Here is an 18,210-nt window from a genome sequence, read left to right on the forward strand (position 1 = left end):
GGGGCTGGGGCCGGGACGGGAGGGCGGCGGGTGCTGAGCGCGGCGGGATGGCGCGGCCGGCGGGCGGCGAGTGCTGGGAGGGCGAAGACGGGCAGTGCGATTCCGGCATCGAGTCCTTGCGCTCGCTGCCGGGCGGGCGGGACCACTCGGCCCCCGCCGACACCCCGACCCTCACCGAGCCGCCGACCCCCGCCGAGGAATCTCCGATCCCCGCAGGAGAGAGCCCGGCCACCTGCGAGCCGCCGACCCCCTCCGAGGAGCGCCTGGACTCCAGCTACGGCTCCGGCGCCCTCCCCGAGGCGCTGCCGTCCGCCGAACCACCGCCACCGCCCGACGGGCCGAACCGGCGGCAACTGGAGGCCCTCACCTACGTCTCGGAGGACGGTGACACGTAAGTGAGCGCGGCTCCTGCCCTCCCCTTCCAGCCCGCGGCCCTGGGACGCGCGGCGGGCTGGATCTGCTCTAGGGGAACGACCCGGGAGCCGCAAGGATGCTTGGTGCCTGTGGGACAGGGAGGCCCAGCTCCTGGCAGGACAGGGGGCTTTCCACGCCCGCAGAGCTTTCCCAGGGGCAGAGGCATCGCTCCGGGGTAACACGGTTTGGCCGCTAGTAGCTGCGTTCAGCTCATCGCGTCCCTCCGCGGAGGGTTTTCATCACAAACACACACGATGTGAGCGTAGCGTGCTCACAGCTTCGCCCCAGGCCCAGGCTGGTGCTTAATGCTAAGTAGCAGGGCAGGAGGAAGAGAAACCAAAGGGCACTGATACGAGCAAGGCAATGACTTAATAGTGGCTGAGCAGCGGCTGGAGAAGGAGCTGTGGGGAGGCAGAGCTACCAGCTCCCGGGACTGCAGGAGGTACGGGAGCCAGTCCCAGTGTTTACTTCCTGCTAAGGAGGGAGCCTGCACGGCTACTAATTAGCTCATTAACGTGGGATCTTTGCTGAGGATTTGTGGCAGGTCTGGCAGCAAGTGGGGCTGGCTGCTTGCTGCTCCCGCGCCCCTGGCCATAGTGTTACAGCCAATGTGCCGGTGGGGAGCATCAGGGCAGGCCAGGGGAAACAGCGCTGCAGGAAGGCAGTCGATGGGTGCAGCTGCTTGGAGATGCATGTGCCGTTCGAGTCTGTCTTGTAGGGCAGCTGAGCCCATTGCTCGCCTGACTTGCTTGGCCAGAACCTAATGCAAGCAGGTCATTAACTCGGGAAGCATTAATTGGCGGTGCCTCGGCATCTCCTGCCTTGAGTTACTCTCACTGAGCTCTCCCAGTGGCTGCAGCCACTCTCCTGCTTTCTCTCAGTTACGATGCAGTTCAGAACAGGAAATCTCTGCGGAGCAAGGGGGGAGCCTGCTGCAGGCTGGGGCTGGGGGTGCTGGCACAGGGCCCCCTGAGCCTGCTCCTGATGCTGGGAAGGAAATGTATTCTTGAGGTCAGCATGGCTGAGCTGTGGACTTCTGCGTTTTCTATTCCTGTCTCTCCTCCTGACCCTGCAGCGGAGGTGGGCAGCATTTATATTTAGCAGTGCTGAGCATCCAGCGCTCTGCTCAATGCAAATTGGGGCATGGAGCCGGTAGCTCCTTGCAGAGCACTGCTGGGGTGTAGGGCTGAGGTTCCTCCAAGGCAAGGGGCTGCTGGCGTAGGAAGGAAGTTGGCTAACAGAGAGGCGTGGGGTGCAGGCCGCTGAGACGCGTGGGTGCCTCAATGCGAGCAGCCACCTTCCAAGAATCATTTGTAAAAGCCTCAGCCCCCCCTGACCTCCTCCGCAGTCCTTCCCCTGCTGTCCTGGGGAAGTCGGGGCTGTGGCAATGGGCCACATGGCTCCCAGAGCTGCCACGGCAGGCGAAGGCAGGGCCCTGCACTTAGGGCAGCAGTATGCCTCCCGCTTGTTCCATGTCAGGCATAGAGATGTGCTGCTTCTGCACTTCCAGGCGGTCTCCTCCAAGCATCCGTCTCTTTCTTTCAACCCAGCTCCTGTTCTGCTAGATGGGATTCCGATGGGACCGCTCTGCGTGGAAGCTGAGAGAGGGGCTTTCCAGTTGCAGGGATGGTGAGCTCCATGCAGGCGGCTCCAGCGTTGTGCCCTGGCTTCTAAACAAGCACAGCCTTTGTCAGGAGCCGCCGAGGAAACCCCCTCCCTCCCAGCCTTGCCAGACAGATGTGTAAGGCCGACGTCCTGGGAAAGGAGTGGGCGTAGGACCGGCTCCTGTGAGGTGGGATGGGGCGGGATGGAAAATCTCCTCACTTGCTTGGATTTATGGAAGCCCCTACCAGCTTGAAGAGACAGAGCTGGAGTTGCTCAGGGAAGGAGAGATGCGGAGGAAACCCAACTTCCTCCTTCTACCGGTGATGCGTGCTGCCCCATCTGCTGATAAGAAATCATGTGCCAGTGAGCTGTGGGCCGAGGTGCATTTGCGAGGGCTAGGGGACTGCTCATGGGTAAATATGGGTCCCACGGGTGGTGATGCTCTGGGCTCCGCATGACTGTGGAGCAGAAGGGCCTTCCCACCCAGCCCCTGCCTGCTTGGGTAGCTGTTGGGTGTGAGGCCATCCTGCGGGGCTAGGAGCTGCTCTTAGGCACTCAGCAATATGTGGCCATCTTAACTCCCCCATCTCACGTGGCCCTGCTCTAGAGATGTCTGCCCATATGCTAGGGAGCCCTGCCTCTCAAGACAGTGCCAGTGAGAGGTTTTTCCCTGTTCTCATGGCTTCAGTCTGGCCTCAGGGAAGTGTTTTCAGACTTTCCGCATGCTTAGGTTTACCCCGGAGCCAGTGAGAGATGCAGGGAACTTCAGGACGCAACAGAAGGAAAAAGGGCTGGAAATTTCCACATGCTGGCCAGGAGGAGCCTGATGCCGGGCAGTGCAAGGGCAGGGAGGGCTTTCAGTCATTGCTTAGCTGCCACTTGGGAGGCATGAGCTCAGCTGGGTTAATGATGGAAGCTTTGATTTCTGCCGGTTCTGGGTTGTTTGGGTGTTTTGCATTCAGTGTGGATAAGAGAGGAGGCAGATGTGACCATGAAGGATGGGGTCTGAGCTGGGCAATGTATGGGGTGGCCCCGCGCCCCAGGAATGGGAATCCCCCCGGTGTGTGGGTAGTGGAGCTGAGCCCCAGGGCTGGTACCTCATCTAGAGAGCAGCCAGTGGCAGTGCGTTGTGTGTGCCAGACTGTAAGCGATGGCTCTTTACAGGTTCTGGCAAGGTCCAGCCACTGTCTGCAAGCAAGAGACTGTTCTGAAGGGAGGCTATCTCTGTATGCATGGGAACTAGGAGAATTGACTTGCCTCCCGATGAGCAAAATGGCATTGCCATGGCCAGTGGGCCTTTTGGGGTTTGAAATGATTTCCACACTCCTGGGACAGGCTGTCTTGCTTCTGGCTCACTCCCTCCATGCAGGGATGCTGGAGGAGGGTAGAGCCCCATTCTGCAGGCAGACAGGCTGAGCGCACCTGATGTCAGTGCAGGGCAGAACCACCTCTGCTTGTGGGGAGGCACAGAGCTGCACAGCAGTGGGCTGCAGTGTAGGACAGTGCCGTGCTGCCTGACAGGGGTTGGGGCTGGTGTGTGAGGAAGCGGTTAGCAGTGCAGGTTGAAGGGCTGGAGCAGGGCAGCAGCGTAAGTGTGGAATTCCCCCTCTCTTTTCCTCCGTGCTCACGCTCCTCTGTGTCGCTGCTGATGCCATTTCCTCCTGGTAACAAGCTTCTCTTGTGCAAATTATGTACACGATTTCCTCCTCCTCTGCTCGGACAAAACAAGGAGCCAGGAGCAAAGCATTCCTATTGAGCCTATCTGGAGAGGGACCAAAATGTGTTGGGGTGAATTCCTCTGAATGCCTGGTCCCTTGTTCTGGATACTTCTAGGGTGAGTTGGTGATGGAGAGGCTGCTCTGAGGATAAGGTGTCATGCTCCATGGATGGAAGGATCTGCACGGACAGCCCCTGTTCTAGAGAGATGGCAAAGGTTATCCAGAGGACTGGTGGAACACTCCTTGTGTCAAAGCTGGGTGTCACCATACCCTGTTCCTGTGTCTCTGCTTGCAGCATCCTCAGGCCAGGACACGTTCCGCCTGGCAGCACGTGGGCACATCTCCTTCCCTGCGCCCAGGGTGGTAGCTTTGCTGCGTGCCATCCTAGATAGGATAGCTTTTGGCTGTGGCCAGAAAAAAACAGCAATCTGCACAAAGCCTGCACCTGGGGTCTCCTGGGCACAGCAGATTTCCCAGCTTAGCAGGAGATGCTTCCTGGTTGCCCAGCTCTCTGTGCATAAAGGTGCTGCTCAGGTACTCCCAGTGGGCTCATCGAGCCCCAGTGGCTGCAGTGCCATTCCCCAGCAGCTCGCCACCTCTGCAGCCATTTCAGGAAGCTGAGGCCTGGCAATGAGGAAAGAGGGGAGCAAATGCAGAAATGAAAGCAGGGGAGGGGGCTGTGCCTGGGTGGAGAAGGAAGAGAGGGGTGGGAGGAAAAAAGCAATCCTTCGAAGCAGCTTCGAGGGAAAGCCTGATCTCTGACTGGTAGGAAGGGGCTCTGGTTGTGCAACTCCTGCAGCGTGGATATCCAAACATGCTGAGCTGCAAAGCCCCCTGCCCAGGGCGAGGAAGATGCTGGCAGAGGGTGGGCTTTCCATGTCCCCCTGTGATTGTCACACCTGTCCCCATGCTATGGGGCACGGGGCATTCCAAGGTGCCACCCCCAGCTCACCCTAGCTGGGAGCAGCTCTCTCCCCTGGGAGCCAAGTTTGGCTCTGGAAAGTGAAAGCGGCAGAGGTTTAAAGTTCAACCCAAATTGCTTCGGAAAGTCCCCGGGCTGCACGCGCTTATCTGCGCCATACCTGAGAGCGGCACATCCTGCCATCTCCTCAGCACGTGGGAGCGGGCGTGGAGAGGCAGGGGCTGTCCCTGGCAGCAGGCAAAGGCCACCTCAAAGTGCAGCCTCGACCTGCTGCAAATCTATTGGGGCATCTCCCTGCCCACTGCCAGGCCTGAGAGCCGTGGGAAGCAGCTGAAGGCAGGGGCGGATTTGCCACTGCCGTATTTCTGTGTCTGGTCCTGCTGCATCCCCAGCCCTGCCCCAGAGCATCAGCAGCGAGGGGCACCCAGCAGCCTCATGGAGGCAAAATGTGGGTGGCTCTGCTTCCAGCGGGGAATTCCCTGCAGCAGCATGACCCAGGGCTTCCCCAAGGACGCAGCTTTTCCGCAGGCAGCAGGGCAAAGGGGAACTTGCTTGTTTCACTGCCGAAAATGGTGCTTGGCTGAGGGTGCCTGGGGTGCCGAGTACTGGCTCGATCCACAGAAGAAGCAGCTCTGTGGGGTTGCTCAGGCTGTGCAGCCTTCCTGCAGCCCCTCCTGCCTCCCTCCAGCCTTCGAGAGATGTCCTGCTCCTTTACCCTGCACCCATGCGGGCTGCAGCAGGTTGGTGGTGCTGGGCTGGAAATTCCCCTCGGGCCCACTGCTGCTGCTCTCACTTCTGTTCTGACTGCACTGAGACAGCGAGGACCGGTGCAAAACCTGCACAGTCACCACGGCAGGGGAAGGGCAGGGGGTGGGTGGGCTGAGAATGAAATCAACCCTGAGGCTGGGGCAGCCTGAGCATCCAGCAGCAGTGAGTACTGGGGCTGTCTCCAGGTACTCAGCTCTTCAGAAAGCTCTGGCATCCCTCTGCATGCCAGCCCTGCCACAGTGGCGCCGAAGGGGAAGGATGTGGAAGAGGGAAGAGGAAATAAGTGGGGGCTGGAGGAGAGGCTGGCACAAGGGCTGTGCCATGCAGGTGATCTTGCACTGGTGCCAGGCTCCTGCCCAGTTTTGGCTGCCTGCCTTGGCGCAGGAGAAACCAGAAGTGTCATTGTGTGGAGCCAGCAGTGGGAAACTGGAATTCCCCTGGCAGCTGCTGGAGTTCAAACCTCCTGCTCAGTGGCCAGACCTGGCCCTTGGGATCTGCAAAATGCCTCCTAGGCTCTGCCATCTTCCCCAAGATGGAGGCCTGGGTGCAGGTCCCAGCATTCAGTGTGGCCCAAGGGAGGACAGGTGGGTCACATCCTCTGTGGTCAGCCCAAGGATCTGCCCTGGGGACCTTAGGCTGTGCTTCTGTCCCACCCTGCAGCTGAGCTGCCCTGGGGAGAGGGCAGGGTTGGGAGCTGCGAACTGGTGGGAAAACAGGTGGCTGGGGGAGTTGGGGAGATTATTTCATCTGCAACAGTGGAGGATCTCTGTCACTGAACATGTCACTTGGGACTGATTTTTCCTTCTTTTCCACCCCCGTTCCATGTGCAGGTTGGTTCACCTGGCTATTATCCACTGTGTCCCAGATGTGGCACTCTGCTGCATTGCTCAGCTTCCCAGAGAGCTGCTGGAGATCCAGAATGACCTTTTCCAGGTATGACGCGAGCGCGATGGGCAGAAGGCAGGAGGCAGGCAGATGCCACCCTACTGGGTGCCCACTCCATCAGCCTTTTCCCTAGGGAAGCCTGCCTGCTTTCTGCAGGGCATGATGAGGACATGTGAGCAGTCCCTTTCCAAAGAGGGGGAAGGCAACACCTTGGGAGGGAGGAGAGCAGCTCTCTGCACTGGCTGTGGAGAGATGCCCACCCCATGCAACCAGGCTGCTTGTTGTGGGCTGGCACTGTAGGGAACCCCTGCCTCCTAATTTCTGCTTCCCTCCTCCAGACCCCACTGCACCTGGCTGTCTATCTGGAGCAGCCCAGCGTAGTCCAGGCACTGATCCACAAAGGAGTCAACCCTGGGCTGCAGGACCGTAATGGCAATACCCCGCTGCACCTGGCCTGTGAGCAGCAGCGCCTGCGCTGTGCCCAACAGCTGCTGCAGGGCACAGCTGAGCCCTCTGGGCACCTCCAGGACCTGCAGCTCCAGAACTGGCAAGGTGGGACTCAGGGGCAGCCCGAAGGTTCTGCTGTAAATCCAGGAGCTTGGTGGGGGAATGGCGCTGACGCTGGCTTTCTATCCTGTCTCCTCTCCCCAGGCCTGGCCTGTCTGCACATTAGCACCTTGAAGGGGAACATCCAGATGATGTCCCTGCTGCTGCAGAGCGGTGCCAACATTGATGTTCGGGTAAGGCTGGAAGAGGCTGCTGTGGGGCTGCACCTCTCTGCCCTGCCCGTAGGGTGCGGGTGCTGCAGGGGGAACCCACACTCACGTCCTTGTCACCCACAGGAGGGCACGAGCGGGAAGACCCCGCTGCACATGGCGGTGGAGTGCCACAACCGGAGCGCTGTCCAGTTCCTGCTGCACAATGGGGCCTACGTGGATGCCCAGATGTACAACGGCTGCACCCCACTCCACCTGGCAGTGGGTCGCAAGGATGCCGCCATTGCCGCCATCCTCTCGCACTCTGGGGCAGACACCCTACTGAGGAACATGGAAAATGAGACAGCCCAGGACCTGGCTGATGGCAATGATGATGTGAGTGAGGCCAGTGGGGAGGCTGGGAGTTCTGTTGGCATGTAGGGAAGTTGAGGGCTGCAGGGTGCTGGCAGAGACACAACAGGGATGCTCACAGCCCCACACCCTTGGCTTTTGCAGCTTCTTGCCTTGCTGCCCTTTGATGACCTGAAGATCTCGGGGAAGCCCGTCGTGTGCTCTGAGTGAGCGGTGGACACGTCGGCCCGCAGGTGGCCTCCTCGCCCCGTGCTGTCGCCCTGATGCCTGCAATGGGAGTGGAACCATGTGTTATCCCTGCCAGAAGAGTTTTGTGGGCCTCAGGCTGCCTTTCTGGACAGAAGGATGTGGCACTATGAGCACTACACAGGGGAGGCTTTATTTTAAGATTTGTGCCCAGGGGAGTCTGTGCTACAGGGACTGAATTCCCTTCCCTGCCAGAGGCCTGAACTGCAGGGTCTGCAGGCTGTCACTGACCGGGGATGGAGCAGGAGAGGACTCCTCATTACAGTGCACAGGGACAGAGCATCCTCTGGCACCTCAGCCACCATCAGAACAAGTGTGGGTGAGCAGCTAGCACTCACTGTAATAAATGTTTGTTCTGGCTGCAGGTGCTCCAGCTCTTGTGTCACCCAACCTACTCCACTCCCCCATGATGTCCTCTTTTGCAACAAGTATGGGAAGGTCCTGACCCAGCTCCTAGCGTGGCAGGTTGATTAGAAACATAGGGTCTTCCCTGGGTTCTGCGTGGTCGCAGGCTGAAGCGATGGCAGGGTTATCTCCACATCCCTTCATTCCTCACAACCCTTCCCTGCCTCTCTCCGACGTGAGGAGCACGTGATGCAGTGTGCTGGGGGACCGGCCCCCAGCAGTGCTGTGGGAACAGACACCCAGCGTGCTGGCCCCACCCCAGCCAGGGAAATTCCCCACTTGCTGCCGTGGAGCAGCTGCTGTTGTGTGGGGCAAATCCCGGATGGTGCAATCACCAAGATGCTGCAGAGCTGCTCGCAGCTTTCTTCTTCACTTCTTGCAAAGGCACATGTGAGGGAATGCTGCCAGAACGCAGCACTTGCTCCTCTGGTCTCCCACGGAGCAGTTATATTCTACTCACTGCCACGGCAGCTCCCGCCAGGTCCGGGTGCCCTGGGGGCAGCTCCAGTGCTGGGGGGAGCAACGTGTCACAGTGGTCTGGTGGTGCCAGGCCTGAACGAGTGAGAGCAGGAGGAGAAAGGCAGTAATCTACACCTTTTTTTTTTAATAATAAAAGTGTTTTGTTTTGTTTTTAATGAGTGTTGTAAACCGTTACTGCGTGGCTACACCCAGCCTTGCCTCCTCGCGTGCTGTAGGGCTGGGGCAGCGCAGCACGGCCCCGACGTGAAGCCGCGGCTGGCCCGCGCTTTCCTTCCTCCCTCTGGCAGAGCGAGGCCGGGGCCCGGCGCGTCCTGAGCGCAGCCGCGGCCTCGCGTGTGTCCGCGCTGCCCCGCACGGCTCCTCCGCGCCGCCAGGGTGCGCTGTGGGGGCGGCGCTGCGGGCTGCCGGGCGGGAGTTCCGCCGCCGCCGGGAGCGAGCTGAGGGGAACCGGCCGGGAGCGGGCCGGGCCGGGCCGGGCCGGAGTGGGCCGCAGGTGGGTGTCGCGCCGAAGTCGGAGCGGGCGGTGCGGTGCGGTGTCTGCGGATGGAGCCGCCGCGCAGGGACCGGCCCCGCAGCCCCGGGAGGTTGCTCTTCGCTTCTCCTCGCGGTTCCCGGCGGGGGTCCCCGGTCCCGGGCGGAAAAGCCGTGCGGTTTTGGGGCGTGAGGCGGTCTCCCCCGCGCGAGTGCGGAGGTGGGTGCCCGGGGCCGGGACGGAGAGGAGAAGCCGTGTGACTGAGTGACGTGGGCTAGCGGTAAGGTGGTGATGGGCCACCAAATGGTTGGACTAGATGATTTTGGAAGACTATTCCAACCTTAACGATCGTGTGATTCTTTGCAGTGAGGTCCTGCTCGGAAGCGGGGCCTGGCTCTCTCTACTCGAGGCTTCCCGTTGGGCAGAGCGGTGCCGGAGGTGCGCTGGGCTGCGGGCGGGCAGCGTTTCGGCCCCAAATCCTCAGCACAGCTGAGTCAGGAGCTCTAAGCGTGGGGCTGGGGCCTAGCCCGGTTCTGGGGCGGTGCATCCAAGAGCAGCCCCCCGTGAGCCGGGGGAACTGCAGCCGAGCTGCGGTCCCGCTCTGAGGCGTCTTTCATGCCTCGGCCTGCCGCCCGCACGGCCCCTTCCCACCTGTAACAGTGGAGGCCCTGTTCCCTCCGAGCCTCGGTGGGGAGAGTGGAGCCCGCGGCACTGAATCAGCGCTCGGCGTCCGGGAACTGCTAGCACAGGCATAGAGAAGCCATTGTCCCGCTGTATCCTCCTCTGGGAGAGCGGGGCTGCTCCTGCTCCCACAGCAGTGCTGGAGGGCCGGTGGGAGAACAGCCCTGAACAGAGGTGGCAGGCTTTTGGTCTCTGTCAAGTTGAAGGAACACGTGGCTATGAATGTAGCAACCGACTTTGCATTTTGTATCAGACATCTGTAAAAGCGAAGAGCCTTTCTGCACCCTCTCCTTGGCAAGAATGCTGCTTCGATCAGCCAGGATTACCTCATACAAACCTGGAGCACGTGGGTGTCATCAGCCCCAAGTGCCTCTGCTGAGCTCTGTTCCTTACAGCCTGCAGCGCCCATGCAGCCTGCAATGCCTCTGGGCAGGAGAGAGGTCTGAGGGAGGGGACGATAGGGGCAGAGATGTCAGACTTTCTTTTCTAATGGGGAGAGAGCAGAGGAATAGGAAGCAGGCACAGAAACCCGCTCCAAGCTGTTTGCACTTCTACCCAGGATGGGAATTTCTGGGTCTTGTAAGTCACAAAAGGCTGAAGTTCAGCCTTGGCTTATGTCAAGTTGTTTGACTCCGAGGCCTGCCTGCAGCAACTGAAGATTAGAAAAGCCCCTGAGGCCTTTCCCAGGGGGCAGGAAGGCAGTGGGAAGGGAGAGCTTGTTGCTCATGAAATGGCAGGGGAGTTTTTTGCCTTTACAACCCTATCTTTATAGGTACAAGACTGTGAGATTCATGCATATTGGAGATCACAGCTGTATTATACTGGGGGAAGGTCACAGGGCCTAAATTCCTATGACTCACTTGTTTTACGCAGGGGGAGTTAAACATTTTTTTCTGGCCCTTTCCATCACAGGAGCCCAGCACTTCATTTGGTGCATGTTTTTGTACTCAGCCTCACAGCACCATCACTGGCTCCTGTGAGGCTTTTTCTGCAGGGAAGACTGAGGCAGGAATGGAGCATGGACCAAAGATACCTCCTCCCCTGCTGCAGAAAGCTGTTTTGACCTTGGAGCAGGCTGCTACAGGAGAGGAGGATGCCAGTGGCCTTGGGTGCAGAAGTCTGTGCCAAATTCCTCCTTGTTCTTGGTGTAGCCCACTAGCCTGGGTTTCCTTGTGCAATGGAGGGACAGTGGGAAGAACTACAGGTGCATTTCAGCTGTCATACAGCTGACTAGATCACCCCTCAGGACTAATGCTGAAGAACGACAGATGCCTTTGCAGATAGCGCTAGTAGAAACCCAACCAGCCAGCTGATTAGAAGGTTCCTTCCCAGTCTTGCTCTCTGGCTGTGCCTTGTCAAGTGAGTGAGCCCTGGTAATTTCCTCAGAGCTGCAGGGAACGCCTTGGCACGCTCTGCCCCAGGGCTATGTGCTGCCCCAGAAGGGAGATGGGCGAGCCTGGCATCCACCTGCCCCCTGGCTCGCCTCTGCTCACCTGGTGCAGTTGGAGGGGAAGCTCTGAAGTGCTTTTTTCTGAAAGAAAGGCTGCTCTGGCTGCAGGCTGCTAGGTAGGAGTCTCTTTCCATTTGATGACCTTTTGTCTCTTCACTCAGAAGAAAGAAATCTGCTTTTAGCTGTGCTGAAGTTTAACCTGAAAAGGTGAGGCGCAAGGTGCTCCTTGCATTTGGAACAAAGGCGTTGTCAAAACCAGCCCTTTACAACAGCGTTCAAACATCCTCTCCAATCCTGGAAGCCCAAGCTTTTAAGTCCACGTGTTCCTTAGCCAGAGCAAACACTGCTAACAGATGCAAATGTAAACTCCAGAGGGCCTTTCCTGCTCTGTAGCTTGTGATAATTGCTGTCACTGCTGGGGTGGGGTCTGGGTGCAGCCTGCTGGTCCGATGCAAACTGGGAGGTGTGTAGTGCAGGTAGGCAGGGGGAGCAGGCTGTGTGCTGGTTGCCTACCGTCTGCCTCTTTGTCTCTGCAGATTTTGTGTTCCCCTCATGCTGGCTGCTCTCCCTGCCATGGCTGCTGGTGAAGAAATGTCCCCTGCCCTGCAGGACTCATGGGGGGACTTCTGGCTCTTCCGTTTCTTTATTAATGCTGCTGGCTATGCGAGTATTGTAATACCAGGATTCCTCCTCATCCAGTACTTCAAGAGAAGGAATTACCTGGAGACAGGTAAGGGGAACAGCTTCCTTCCCATATCCTGCCTCCTTTGAGTTTTCAGCGCCCCCTTCTGTCCCCTCCAGTCAGTGCTGACAGGTGGTTCTCTTTCTCTGCTTTGTTGGACCAGGCCTGAGCCGGGCATGGGTCTCCATCCCTAGGAGTTATCCTGAAACAAACCTCTCCCAGGCTCCCATATCAGTAGACACAGAATTCTGCTCTGAACAGTTCAGAGTCTGCCTGAGACAGCCCAATCCATGACTGCATAAGTAATATGAGAATTTGTCTCAGTCTCTTAACTCTGGTAGGCTAGTATGACTGCACAGGGCAGGAATTGTCTCCTAGCCGCAGGAGCCTAAAGGCTCCAGTCTCTATCTGGTGTTGCATGTAGTGTAATGAACTGACTGTTAGTCACAGAGAAGGTTTGTAAGGAGGGAGGCTACACCTCTCAGGCTGATGTGGCTTGTGGTACACAGGCTGTGGTTAATTCTGCCTCTGTGTTCTCTTCTCCCTTCAGGCCGAGGCATTTGCTTCCCTGTCATCAAATCATGCGTGTTCGGCTCTGAGGTGAAGTCTGTACATCCAGAGGATGGCTCTCTGCCACCCCGAGCGGAGCCTACAGAGTCCTCTACAGCCCGACAGGTCTTGAAGCTGCTCTTCTGTGCTACTGGTCTACAGGTAGGGGCTCTGTGCATGTGTCACACTCAGGGAGGAGGGACTGGAAAATGAGTTTGCACTGCCAGTTCCTTGAAGTGCTGTCCTTGACAGGGCAGGGTTGGAGGCTGGGACACAGCCTCTCCCCTAGGATAGTCCACCAGAGCTGCTGTGTCACCTTTGAGGGACCATTCTAGTGTCATCTGGATTGGGACCTCTCTCATCTGTCCAATTGCAGTCCTTTGCATTCATGGACAGGGAAAATTCTGAGACTGAGAAGGATTGTTAGGGCTGCTCTTGTTCTGGCTCCCATCAGAGCAGCAGGTAGTTTGAGCCCTCTTAATACACGGGCTCTCTTCTGGGTCTCTTTCTGGGGGCTGACAGGTACTGCCCTCGATAGATTGGATTTGGATACCGGGGAAGTACTGAATTCAGCTACAAGAAGAGAGGATCTTTTAATTCTAGTTTCCTTAAGTCTCGGCTGCAGCCTAATCATCATTAGGAAAGGCAGCTTTTTGGTTCTGTGAGGACCAGAAATAATTATTATACAAAACTCACACATCCTGCAGCCAGCAGAAGATGCCCACACTCTGGCCTGTTATCCCAGCACATTCAGACTTGCTGTGAGGACACCGCCACATTATTTCATCTCTCTCTGCCTCAGTTTCTTGGGAGAGAAAGGTCCATGTTACTTTTGTCAAAGGCTCAGTGCTGTAGCACCAGGCCTGCCTAAGTAGCGGAGTTGACAGCCAGAGCAGTGATCGTCCCTGGAGAACAATTTTGTCTGCTAGGTTTGAAACTAGAATTGATTTGGGTGGAAGAACTGGGCCTGGAGAGCTGGAAGTGTAAACCAATGCAGAGGCCATTGGGAAAGCTGCCAGGATCTGCTGCAGGAGTCTGGCACCAAAACCAGAGCTATACATCAGTAATGTTCTCTGATCCTGCCCGTCTGGTTCAACAGGCAGTTTAAAACAAGTGTTTTCTGTACACTGAGGTGTTGCTTTGTGGGCTTCTCTTTCCCTGAAGGGGCTGTAGGTGAGCAGGGCTGGTTTTGTTTGGGTCTAGTTGTTCCTAGGTGTAACCACAAGGTACAGTGGGCTTCTGCAGGTTGGCTGCAAAAGGAGCGGTCTCGTCTCCCACTGTCTCAGGGAAGAACTGCTGTGAAGAGGATGAGGCAATGATGGGGTAGACAAGGATCTCCCGGGGTCTCTTCTTCCAGTGGTTGCTTGTAGCTCTTGGTGTGGATCCTAACTTCCTGTGCTCCTCCTGCTTCGCAGGCCTCCTACCTCACGTGGGGTGTTCTCCAGGAGCGTGTGATGACAAGAACATATGGTGCTACTGAAACAGACCCTGGTGAGAAGTTCAAGGACTCCCAGTTCCTAGTGTTTATGAACCGCATCCTGGCCTTCACGGTGGCTGGTCTGTACTGTGCCCTGACTAAGCAGCCACGCCATGGAGCTGCTATGTACAAGTACTCCTTTGCCTCCCTCTCCAACATCCTCAGCAGCTGGTGCCAGTATGAGGCACTCAAATACATCAGCTTCCCCACCCAAGTGCTGGCCAAGGCTTCCAAAGTAATCCCTGTAATGATGATGGGTAAGCTGGTGTCACACAAGAGTTACGAGTACTGGGAGTACTTGACAGCTGCCCTCATCTCTGTGGGGGTCAGCATGTTCCTGCTCTCTAGTGCTCCCAACAGACACATGTCCACTGTCACCACTTTCTCTGGTGTAGTCCTCCTGGCCGGCTACATTGTCTTCGACAGCTTCACATCCAACTGGCAGGATGCCCTCTTCACCTACAAGATGTCTCCCGTGCAGATGATGTTCGGTGTGAATGTCTTCTCCTGCCTTTTCACAGTGGGCTCGCTCTTGGAGCAGGGTGCTTTGCTAGAATCAGTACACTTCATGGCTCGTCACTCGGAGTTCACAGCCCACGCAGTGCTGCTGTCAGTGTGCTCTGCCTGCGGCCAGCTCTTCATCTTCTACACCATCAACCAGTTTGGGGCAGCCGTCTTCACTATCATCATGACTCTCCGCCAAGCCTTTGCCATTCTTCTCTCCTGCCTCATCTACGGGCACACCGTCACTGTTGTGGGTGGGCTGGGCGTAGCTGTTGTCTTTATGGCACTCTTCCTCCGCGTCTATGCCCGCAGCCGCATGAAGAAGCGCAGCAAGAAACTACCACCAGGCGAGACCCCTGTACAAAAGGTCTAAGGAGCTGAGGCCAGGGCCTCTGAGCTGTGCCTGCTGTCCTGCCTCTGCTGGGGGGCGCTTGCTTCATCTGTCAGAACCCACTGAGGAGCCAGGTGGGGCATGGTTAGGCTGGACAAGTGACTCACTTTTCCACCTGCTTTTCCTGGGGAAGGGGCTGCAACAAGCCCAGGGAACGCTCTGGGCTGCCACAGCTCCAAACCTTTCTATTTGCCTTAATAGGTGAGAGACTTCCAGCCAAGGCACAGGCCTTGGGGCTTACAGCTGCAGGGGTAAACCAGTGTGGGACTGCTGGTACTCCTGCCCCACCTGTGTCGTGGTTTCTCTCTAAGGTCAGTGACTGAACAAGGGAGCTCTTTTCAGTGGCACCAGCTTGCCTCCAGCTGACGTGCCTCCATGTCTGTCACTACTGCATTGCTCAGCAGGAGGAGAGAGCAAGAAAAACACTAGCTCTGTCTTTGAAATGTCTCTGTATGAGGCAAAGTCCTGAACTGAGCCTTGGGGGAGCAGGACAGAAACTCCCAGCCTGTCCAGCCTCAGGCTTCCTTCCCAGGAGGTGCTTCAGGTAGGACAGGCACAGCTCAGAGAGGACCTGTCCTACTGCAGGCCTGGGATCTGCTCTGGGAGGGCATGTTGGAGTCAAAGCCAGGACCTCCCAGTTCAGTTTGTCAGTCCCTCACTCCAGCTCTAAGTCAGTTTTCTTTGCTCCTCCTAGTCAGGCTGATTTTTATGCAGAGACAGGCTGGCCGATGCATTTCGCAAGGCTTTGCTCAGTTGTTCTAGCTTGCTTTTCAGTTACATCCACTGCTGTTACAGGCCAAAGGCTGCAGCGCCCAGAATCCCTAGCATTACCTGAGGGTGTCACAGTTTCTGGACTCTGTAGCTGCCATTCAGAGAAGCACAAATACCCGCTTTTTTTTTTTTTTCCTGCCAACTGGAAGCATCAGCCCTAGCTTTCTTGGGGCCTTACCAGAGCCCCGCAGTGCCTGGAGGTCTGCAGGAGGGGACAGAGCCCTCTGTCATGCCTCATCCCCTCTCCACAGGCAGCAGAGGATGGAGGAGCAGGTGCCTGCCTCCAGGCAGCAGGGGATGGGGCAGTGGAGGCTGCTCCCACTGCTTCCCCAAAGCCTGGGTTGTACCCATTAACCCTTTCTCCCCAACACAACCTGACTGACAAGTCAGCAGTTTTGGTACTTTTGAAAAGCAACTTTTCTCTTCTTTTTATTTTATTAAATTAAAAATATGCTGCATATAGTACCCCAGGGGTAAATAGGTTTTTTGTTTGCTTGTTTTCTTTCCCCCCCATATATCTCCCTCACTCATAGCTGGAAGGAAGAAACTCCCAAAGCCCTTCCCTAGTCTCCCTAGAAAGCTTTGCTATGCTATCCGTCCTTTCCAAATATGGGTACTTCTGCCTGCACCCAGGGTTGGACCTACAGCTCCAAGGCCCTGTGGCACCTCCGCGCATGATCCCTGCACACACAGATGGAGAACATACCCTGCTTGGACCTCTGCTTTTGCTGGTGAGCGCATCAGGACCTGCAAGCCTCTACCAACTTAATCCTGAGTAGGTCTTGGGGACCATGTAGGGAACCCAGGAGCCAGGTGGATGTAGCTGCAAACAGGTAGGTGGATAGAGATGATGCCAATGGTGACCAGAACCACCACTGCTGGAGCAAGGCCTCAGAGGAGCCCAGCCTTTATGGGGTGCGTTTGCACCAACACCGGCTCCACAAGTCCTGTATGTGCCCCTGAGGCACTGAGAAAAACCTTTCCTCTATGTTTGTGCTCTCTGGGCCTAGCAAGGTCTGGAACAGAACCTTGCCCTTCAGCTAGAGAAACAGGATAGTCAGGTGAGGGCTACAGGAGAGACTGATTAGGCACAGTAACAGCCTGCAAGGATAACAGCATGTGCTGAGCACAGCTCAGGCTTCATTGAATTTGGCTCTCTAGCGGAGAGCCAAAGTGCCTTCAAGCGCCTTTCCTACTTTCAAGCTCTTGAAAGTGCCTACATGACCTCACAGCCCTGCATCCTTCCTCTTGCCTCTGCTCTTTATTTACAAATTCAAATTCCCCCCAATGTCTGCCCCTCAGTCTGCTGCCAGACTGAGAGCATGTTTGGGTTTTTTGGGTGGGATTTTTTTTATTGGGGGGGGGGGAGAACGAAGAGGGAAGGAGTGGTAAAGTTTCTTTGTACCACACTGCATAACTAGAAACAGGGCTCAGCTTTTCTCTACCCCCTTTCCAAGATGGATGCTGGCTAAGATGCCCACTCCATTTTATGCATGTGCAGCCTTCCACTTCATTCTGCTCCTACTTCTTCCTGTTACAATTCCACCTCAACTTCCATATCTGCCCTTATAGTAGCTGCCTTCTGTCCTTCAGCTTCCTTCCATTTCTCCCAGTTCTGCTGCTGCTTCATTCCACTTCCACCTCTGCTTCTGCTCCCTTCAACTTCTACTTTTGCTTCAACTTGTTTCTACTTCTGGTTATACTTCTGCTTAGAGTTCCCCTTCTTCTGCTTCTTTCCATTTCTGTTTCCACTTAATACCACTTTGCATTCTGCTTCCTCTGACACTTCATTCCACTTCCGCTTCATTTCCCTTCTGCTTCCGGTTACAATTTAGCTGTCAGTTCTGCCTTGTTCTAATTCCTTCTGCTTAAACTTCTGGTTCCACTTCCTTTTCATTCCACTTCAACTTTTGGTTCTACTTCCACTTCTGCTTCTTTCTGCCCTCATTGCAGCTATCTTCCACCCTCACAGCATCATTCTGCCCTTCCACTTCTGATTCCTTTCACTTCTTTCCACTTCATTTCTGCTTGCACTTCCACTTCATCTTCCACTTACACTCCTGCTTCCTTCCAGTTCCACTCCCTCTTCATCCCACTTCTGCTTCTGTCTCCTTCCACTTCTGTTTCCACCATTGCAGTACTGTGTTCTGCACTGCCTCGGTGTGCAGGCATGACTCCACCTCCCACCGGAGCTGTGCTCTACACCCTACTTCCCTTTTCAAGATAGATGCTGGCTAAAATGTCCACTCTGGTTTGTGCCTGTGGCTGCTGGCAAGCAGTCAGCATGACTCGATGTCACTTTTCCCTGCCCAACCCCAGAGGCCAGTGTGGCAGAGGGTGACAAGCCCTGCAGCTGGGGTGTGAGTTTGATGCAAAGGGCAGATGACTCAGAGATGATGCCCCAGGCCTCTCAGTCATCCAAGAAACAGGTAAAAGGAAGGTGCTGCTAAGCCCAAAGGGCTGCAGGAGCACCAGAACAGTAGGGTGGATGGCGGAGGAAAGGTGAAGTCTAGAGCAAAACCCGCAAAAGCAGTTTGACGTAAGAGCTGAAGAAGCAGCTGAAGTCCTGAGCAGTCAATCCCCGCACCTCCCCCCCCCCCAGTCTCAACTCTGTGCTGCAAGGGAACAAGCAGATGGTTCCTGCCGCTGCTCCAGCCTAGAGAGATGCTCTGATTAGACAAGTCAGCAGCAACACACACTCATGTCCTGTCAGCTTACCCAGC

At 56.6% G+C, this 18,210-nt stretch overlaps 2 protein-coding genes across 3 annotated transcripts; both read left to right on the forward strand.

The window, feature by feature from the left end:
• Nucleotides 1-7,987, forward strand: NFKBIE (NFKB inhibitor epsilon). The gene is made up of 6 exons (XM_021389563.1): nucleotides 1-391; nucleotides 6,258-6,360; nucleotides 6,651-6,864; nucleotides 6,964-7,052; nucleotides 7,155-7,403; nucleotides 7,524-7,987. The coding sequence occupies exons 1-6, from the start codon at nucleotides 48-50 to the stop codon at nucleotides 7,587-7,589; spliced, it is 1,065 nt and encodes a 354-aa protein (XP_021245238.1). The 5' UTR covers nucleotides 1-47; the 3' UTR covers nucleotides 7,590-7,987.
• Nucleotides 8,899-15,965, forward strand: SLC35B2 (solute carrier family 35 member B2). Of its 2 annotated transcripts, none has more exons than XM_021389561.1 (4): nucleotides 8,899-9,003; nucleotides 11,650-11,843; nucleotides 12,346-12,506; nucleotides 13,760-15,965. In XM_021389561.1, the coding sequence occupies exons 2-4, from the start codon at nucleotides 11,666-11,668 to the stop codon at nucleotides 14,696-14,698; spliced, it is 1,278 nt and encodes a 425-aa protein (XP_021245236.1). In that variant the 5' UTR covers nucleotides 8,899-9,003; nucleotides 11,650-11,665; the 3' UTR covers nucleotides 14,699-15,965. The 2 variants fall into 2 exon arrangements, with proteins under 2 accessions (XP_021245236.1, XP_021245237.1); XM_021389562.1 differs by lacking the exon at nucleotides 8,899-9,003 and adding an exon at nucleotides 9,010-9,201.

The sequence above is a fragment of the Numida meleagris genome, chromosome 3, assembly GCF_002078875.1.
Source record: "Numida meleagris isolate 19003 breed g44 Domestic line chromosome 3, NumMel1.0, whole genome shotgun sequence".
NCBI lineage: Eukaryota > Metazoa > Chordata > Aves > Galliformes > Numididae > Numida > Numida meleagris.

Bases quoted from the DNA above. Each gene is read 5' to 3' on its own strand.
- NFKBIE (XM_021389563.1), top strand. From the start codon at position 48: ATGGCGCGGCCGGCGGGCGGCGAGTGCTGGGAGGGCGAAGACGGGCAG. The intron at 6,361-6,650 runs GTATGACGCGAG...TCCCTCCTCCAG, and splicing joins TCCAGAATGACCTTTTCCAG to ACCCCACTGCACCTGGCTGT. The intron at 6,865-6,963 runs GTGGGACTCAGG...TCCTCTCCCCAG, and splicing joins GCAGCTCCAGAACTGGCAAG to GCCTGGCCTGTCTGCACATT.
- SLC35B2 (XM_021389561.1), top strand. From the start codon at position 11,666: ATGCTGGCTGCTCTCCCTGCCATGGCTGCTGGTGAAGAAATGTCCCCT. The intron at 11,844-12,345 runs GTAAGGGGAACA...TTCTCCCTTCAG, and splicing joins AAGGAATTACCTGGAGACAG to GCCGAGGCATTTGCTTCCCT. The intron at 12,507-13,759 runs GTAGGGGCTCTG...CCTGCTTCGCAG, and splicing joins TCTGTGCTACTGGTCTACAG to GCCTCCTACCTCACGTGGGG.